The 7,421-nt window shown below is 36.7% G+C and overlaps 1 protein-coding gene across 1 annotated transcript in view; it reads left to right on the forward strand.

Moving 5' to 3' along the window:
• Nucleotides 469-7,421, forward strand: part of LOC104748352 (putative F-box protein At3g20030) — a 7,571-nt gene continuing 618 nt past the window's right edge. The window contains exons 1-2 of the mRNA XM_019236706.1: nucleotides 469-1,125; nucleotides 1,179-1,530. Coding sequence (XP_019092251.1) covers nucleotides 469-1,125; nucleotides 1,179-1,530 — 1,009 coding nt within the window. The remainder of the gene's footprint in view (nucleotides 1,126-1,178; nucleotides 1,531-7,421) is intronic.

Consider the following 7,421-nt stretch of genomic DNA (forward strand, 5'->3'; position numbering starts at 1 on the left):
CTTACATTCTAAAATCCCTTAATCCATTCTAAATTTTGGAATATAATCATTTTTTGGTTAAAATTTTAATAACAATATTATTACTAAAACAAATTTATAGTATTATTTTTACAATTTTAAAATTTTTATTGAATTTACTTAATTCATTTTTTAGATAGTTATTAATTTTGTTATTTACTAAAAAATATATTATTGTTTATACTATTCTAAAATTTAATTAATTTTAGTTAATTCGGTTTTTATTTATTTTTAACTGTTATTAATTATAATTAATAAATATGCAATTAATGAATATTAAAAATAATATTTTTTATGCAAAAAAAATAAAAGAAAATTGATTAGGTGAGCAAAATTAACTTTATATATATAGATTTTTTTTTATTGTTCAAAAGGAAAAAATATATAAAAAGAGGAGAGTGGGCAGAGCAAAACCAGTTAGAGAAGCCGACGTGTTTTCAATTCGAAACAATGACGACGATCGCTGATCTTCCAAAGGAATTGGTAGAGAATATACTCTCGATGGTTCCGATAACTTCTCTAGGAGCGGTGAGATCCACATGCAAACGATGGAACGCTCTATCCAAAGAGAAGATTCTATGTAAAGCAGAACAGAAGCATCAGTTTCTAGGGTTCATGATGAAGAAGTACAAGCTTTGTTCAGTGAGGTTCGATATCGAAGGCGAAGAATTCGCGGATCCATGTATAAAGGAGTTGGATTGTAATGGGGTTCTACGTGATCAAGAAGTAGAAGAAGCTCTTGAGGTATCTAATGTGTTTCAATGCGACGGGTTGGTGTTATGCGCCACAAGGGACCACAGTAAGCTCGTGGTTTGGAACCCTTACTTGGGTCAAACCAGGTGGATCCAACCCAGAAACAGCAGTACTCCTTACCACAGATTAGACAGGTATGCTATTGGATGCGACAATAACCGTAAACACAAAATCTTGAGGTCATCGTATGATTTTGAAAGGGGTGGTTCCTTTGGGTACGAAATCTATGATTTGAGCTCTAATTCATGGAGGGTTATCACCACTCCCGATTGGCACATAGATTATTTTCAGCGCGGTGCGTCTTTGAAGGGTAACACTTACTTTCTTGCCACCCAAGCAATATTGAAGCCAAGTGTAGGAGGAGGAGGAGACGCAGAATTTACACCCCTGCCCCCTTCTGTACAACAGAGAGCTTTGGACAGACGTTTCCTCTGCCGCTTGACTACTATTCTGACGTGGATACTGGAGCTCTCTCTTCTCTTGTTGGAGACCAGAAACTCGCCTTCTTATTTCAGGGCCAAAATGGTACAGTGGTGGAGATTTGGGTCACAACTTCTATGATTCCCAATGCTGCTTCTGTGTCGTGGATCCCTTTCTTAAAAATTGATATGGAACCACACTATGGTTTTCTTTTTTATGTTTGCCCTGCGGGTGGCAGTTTCTTCATTGACGAGGAGAAGAAACTCGCCGTGGTTATTGATTATGACGAGTCTGAGTTGACCCGTCACGAGGACTCTGCCTACGTCATTGGAGATAATGGCTACCTTAAGAAATTTCATCTTGGAGAAGCTGTGCCTTACATACCAGGAGCTCTCAACTTCAGCGAGTTTTTGGAATGCTGCCCACTTGTCACTACTCCTTCTCTTTTTCCAAGTTTAGTTCAGATCAACCAAATTGCAGAAGAAGAAGATGATGATGATGATGAAGATGAAGAAGAAGAAAAAGATGAAGAAGAGGATCAACCAACAAGCAAGAAGAAGAAGACTCACTATTGATTAATCAAATAATTGCTTATTTTCTTTCATTCCTTTTTTCTTCTTCTGCAATGTCTTGTGAACAAGACCGATCAGTTATCATCGTTTTGTTTCAATTTTGGTTACACAGTTTTTGCTGATCAGAAATTATAATAATTTATACATCCTTTTTCTTTTGACTCTGCCAAACTCCATATTCATGCATGTGTTGTCAATTTATCTCTCTAATAGGAGTTGCATAGACAGACATTTGTAGATATTGGGATGGGGAGGGTTTCGGTGGTGGCGATGGTGGCTTGTCTTGTTCTGTGGCGGCGGTGTTGGTGAGAAGGAGGATGAAACAGAGGAGAGGAAGTAGAGTAAGGTGTGAGATGCCATAACACTGGAGATTGCAATTAGCTGGTTCAGTCTCTCAAGGATGATCCAAGCTTAAAATGTTGCTCACTTTCGTTGATGATCTTCCCAATGGGGTACGGTAAGATTTTAACATATCCCAATGCTTGTTCTTTAAAGGAACTTATAATGCACTTCATATTTGAGGCTATTACTTTAAGAGATAATAAAAGGGGTTCATCTTGGTGACCAAAGATCATGTCTTCAAGAAAACAACTTCATTGGGTTTAAAACAATGTTGGACATTTTGTATCATTCTGCAAGCTGATCACCAGTTTAGTAGCAATAACATCCGCTGCATTATTCTATCAAAAGCCATGGAAGAAAAATCCATGTCTTTTTACTTGTCTGAAGTTTTATCCATCAACTACATTTTGATTCCAAGTAATAATCTGAACTAACACTATCGACCTCTTTCGAGTAATGACTATCTCTAACTCAAACTTTACTAAAGCTCTAATTTAAAGAGTCGCTTTTTAATCGTATGTTTTCCCAAGTTTACCTTTTCTAAAACTAAAATCCATATGGATACGTAATGAAGATTTTCTACGCAGCACAGAGGTTTGTGTGAGCAAGTATTAGTAAGACATATTATTGCAAACATGAAAAAGAAGGTTGAATTTTTAAGCGTACAATATTATTAACCAAGAAAAATCGGAAAGCTAAAAGAAAGGTTAGAAGTTTTAGGTGTACTAGGTTGATACCTGTGCTAGGCTGCATGTTGTTTTTTATTTAAATTATATATATATATATATATATATATATTGTTTTATTCTTAATTTAATATTTTAATATATTTTGTTATATTTTGTTTGGAATAATTTTAAATAATTTCAATGGTAATTTTTCTTTTTGGGTTATTATTATTTACATCATTATATAATATATAAGCTTTTAATTTCAAAATTTTAGTTTTTGAATATATTTTTAGTTTTACCTTAAGTTAAGGGATTTCACCCTTAGTTCTTGATTTGTTTTCCACTCACAATTCACAAACTGAAAGAGATTACTCTTTGATGTCTACATTGTAAATGTTGTTGATGGATCTCTTCGTACTTTAAGTTTAGTCACTTCAACCTTTGTCTCCATAATTTCATATAACTTATCTCTTTTTCTCATTCAATAACTGTAACTGCATCTTTTAGCAATACTTTCTTGTACTTTATTCATCAGTTTTCTGATTTTACCGGCCAAATTAGTCTACACAAACATTGCTTTTCTTCTATCTATTTCTTCAGGCTTTTGCCAAAAATCATATGGATTATGCAATGGATTCAGCTGTAAATCATATATATACATGGAAAACGATGGTGGTTAAAGGCTAAAGATCCTTTTCAGTGTTTAGATGCATGTGTTACTAATCATATTTCTATTTCCTTTTCAACAAAGTCATTTTCTCTTCGGTATTCTACACAAACCTCTGAGTATATTAATGGAAGTTTAGAAAGAAACTATATATAACACATGATTTTTTTTCAAGAAAATAGATTTAAGAAACAATCAGAGGCAAGAAAAACATAAAACAGCCACAACTAAGTTCAAACCAGTAATAAATAAAATAAAAATCGAATCCATTATATTGTTTACGACATGAAAGCAGCCACAATAAGTGACGATTATAGCATGTAACAATAGTCTTCCAAAATTGTAATATGCTAATGTGAATAACAATTCTTAAAAACAAAGAACCCGAAAAGTCTGTACTTAATCTTTTAGAATATTTTTCTTTTTATGACCCAATTTTCTTGCTAACTAGGTAAAATCCCACGCGTTGCGTAGGTTATATTAATATTAGGAGTATGATAGATTTGCAATTTTGGTTTTTTCCCCTTTTCCATTTTCTATTAATTGTAGGTGTTTTTGTTTTTAATAAATTATAATGTTTTTTTTGTTTTTCCCATTGCGTTATGGTTAATTATTTTCAGTGGTTGTTTTTTTCCACCCATAATGTTTTCCCACAATGTTATTTTCACCTTCTCTTGGTTGCTTTTATTGTGAGTTCTGAATGTTTATGACAAGTATTTTAGGCCTATATGTTGGACAGTTTTTTGTTTTACCGCTATTTTGGGCCCTTGTTTTGGCTTCGTTTGTTTATTTGGGGAACTAATACCTTTGTTAACCCAGTTCACGGTGGGTACCGCTATGTCTGGGGAGAGACTGTCCTCTCAATATCCACTATAATATTCTGGCAAATTCCTCCAGTGTGGTTAACACATTAATGTCTTCCCTACAGAATAGAGATACATCTATTGCTTAATGAATTTGAAGTTAGAGAAATCATATAATAAAACCTTGGGAGGACACTTTAGTTGAGACTTGATGTCTCTCCATTCTCATCTCTTTCTTAAGTTGTAGTTCACGTAATGGCTGACGATTATGTAGTAATGTATCCTCCATTTAGTGGGATATCTAGTTGGAGTGTACCCCCACAAGGAAAACAATTTACTGGTATATGTAGTGTGCCTATGAAATTGGGTATAAATATGAAAATGATGTGTTAATATTTAAATAAATTGAATATAAGGATACTTTGGGTGTGCCCCAGAGGAAGGATACTTTCTTGGTGTGTTTAATTCCCTGTATTTGATGATCTTCATTTACCTATGTCTTGCATTTCTTGATATCATTTCATATCTTGTCTCACAAAGGTGGTCTGTTTTCTCTCTCACCTTCGCTGTTCGTTAAAGGTATGTAAATAAACTAATAGAGTCTGCATTTCAAATAAGAGTTAAGAGAAGAAGTTCATACCAGATACTCTCGCTGTCTATCCTCTCTTCAGCCTTTGTTTTCGTTTTTTTTCAATATTCTGTTCTCATTGAAACAGTTGGCGAAAGCTGACGAAGAAGTACGCATCTGTAGATTGTCTGAAGATATATTTTCTTCTTTTGTTTCAAAGAAGAATAGAGGACGATGAGAACCATGCATAAGAATACCTGCTGTCACCTACTGGCTTTGGTGTTGTTGAATACTTCTTTGTATACAATGTTTTTAATTGTATGTGTTGCCTCCTCCTCCATGTTTAGGACCTTCAGTCCTGCTTCTGATGTTACTCGGGATAGGGCCACATACAGTTGTCCATGACTGAAAACTGGTTTAGGCAAATATAAGCCCACTTGTTCCAAACTTTGCCCTTGACTTTTATTAATAGTCATTGCATAGCTCAAACGAAGAGGGAATTGGCGTCTTTTTAATTTGAATGGCCACTTCTCATCAGGTGGAGACAGTATTATCCTTGGGATGACCACCTTGTTTCCAACTGCTATCCCAGTTAATATCTCTGCTTCAATGACTCTGGTCCCCAATCGTGTAACTATTAGCCTTGTTCCATTGCAAAGTCCTTCTTTCTGATTCAAGTTTCGTATGAGCATAATTGGAGAGCCTATTTTCAGTTCCAAACAATGATCTGGCATTCCTGAGATTTTGAGTGAGTTTAGAAATTCTGCTGGGTATAACAGCTCATCTGAGTCGGTTGAATCCCCATCCATCTCTATACTGTCGAAACTCAAATATGTTTTGGCGTCGCCTGGGATCTTGTTTTGGAGAAACATATTGAGTTCATGAGCAGTGTCATTCTTTGGAGTTAGAATCGCCCTCTTTGTTATGTATTCTCTGTCTAGGTACGAGTTCGTGAAATCCGTATATACATCAGCCGCTAATTGTGCAATCCGTTTGTCGCCGTTGTGTAACAGAAGTGCTCTATTTATTTTGATGTCGTCAACCTCGTCGTAGCTATTTCTATGTTGTTCTCTTTTTGGTGCTGTTCCATCCCCAACTTGAAGTATCCACTGAGCAAATTTGATCTCATCGACTTTTAGACGCATATTCTGGGTCAGGCTATAGAAGTTACATGAATCCCACAGGTATGATCTGTTTATTGTTGCTAAGACCGTGTCTTGCCGACTTCCTCCTGTTATAACGGGTAGGATTTGCCGGAAATCGCCACCAAGTAATACTGTCTTGCCTCCAAAGAGTTTATGCATTGCTTTGGGATCATCTTCTGCTAAAAGATCCCGCATTGATCTGTCTACCGCCTCAAACGCAAAACGATGCGTCATAGGTGCCTCATCCCAAATGATCAAATCTGTTTTCCTTAACAGCTCAGCAAGCATTGATCCTTTTCTGATATCACACATAGAATGCTCGTGGAGGTTTATTGGTATTTTGAATCTTGAGTGGGCTGTTCGGCCTCCTGGGAGAAGCAAAGCTGCAATGCCTGAGGATGCAACTGGCAATACCACCTTCTTCATAGCTCTTAACTTTGTTATTAATGTTGTGTATAAGTACGTCTTCCCAGTACCCCCTGGTCCATTAAGGAAGAAGAATCTGCCGTCTCCATTTTCTAGGGAGTCCATCACTCCATCGAAGACCATTCTCTGTTCCTGATTCAAACTGCCAAATAAACGATCATGCTCTGTTTGTTGTTCGTCCTCGTCGTAACCTAGCTCTTCTATAAGATATGAATTATTAAGCTCTTTCATCATCTCTTTGTCTGGCAATGGCATATCCGGGAAGTCTGCAAGTGTTTTGTCGTGTTGCTGCAGGATTTTCTCAATCTCTAGCAATGTGTAGTTCTTTAGTTGCTCCTCTCTGAGGTGAAGTTTAGGGAGCTTTAGTTTTTTCCCTTGCGTGTGCTCAATATCATCTCCCATATACCGCCAACAATGGTTCCACAAATTCAATGGGCTACTAACATAACTATAGATTAAGAGTGTCACAAAGAGACTACGCAGCTGGCATGGGAAACCCCACTGACGAGTTTCCTCTAATGCTTCTATCCATTCTTTATCTTCATCAAGCATACCCCTGGCCAAACACGCATCTTTGAAGTTCTCGTACACGATTCCATCTACTGTTAGAATGTCGTCATAACTTGTTGGTCCTATGACCACGCCTAGAAGCAGTCTCAAGTAGTACAACTCGCCTACTGTTGGATGAATGTTGACAATTCGGCCGATGGTGTAACCTTGCTTTCTTCTTGTCCACGTTTTTGGGGTTGTATTCCACACATACCATAGTGGGAATTGAGCATATGTTAATGTACGTGCGAAAGAGTCTGTTTTGTTCGTCTTCATCCACTCTGTGAACATTGTTCTGTCAATACCTGGGCATGAGATTACACTGTCAAGGCTTTGGTCTGCACTATATGTAACAGGTTGTTGGTCTCGTAAATGCAAGGAAAGGCGTAGTACGGCTGGCTGGCTGTAATGAATGTCAAAGGCAAAGATGCGCCACATCGCCTCACATGCTGATAGATATCGACATTCTTGATACTTTCTTATTTCG

Source organism: Camelina sativa, chromosome 15 (genome assembly GCF_000633955.1).
Source record: "Camelina sativa cultivar DH55 chromosome 15, Cs, whole genome shotgun sequence".
NCBI classification, from domain to species: Eukaryota; Viridiplantae; Streptophyta; class Magnoliopsida; order Brassicales; family Brassicaceae; genus Camelina; species Camelina sativa.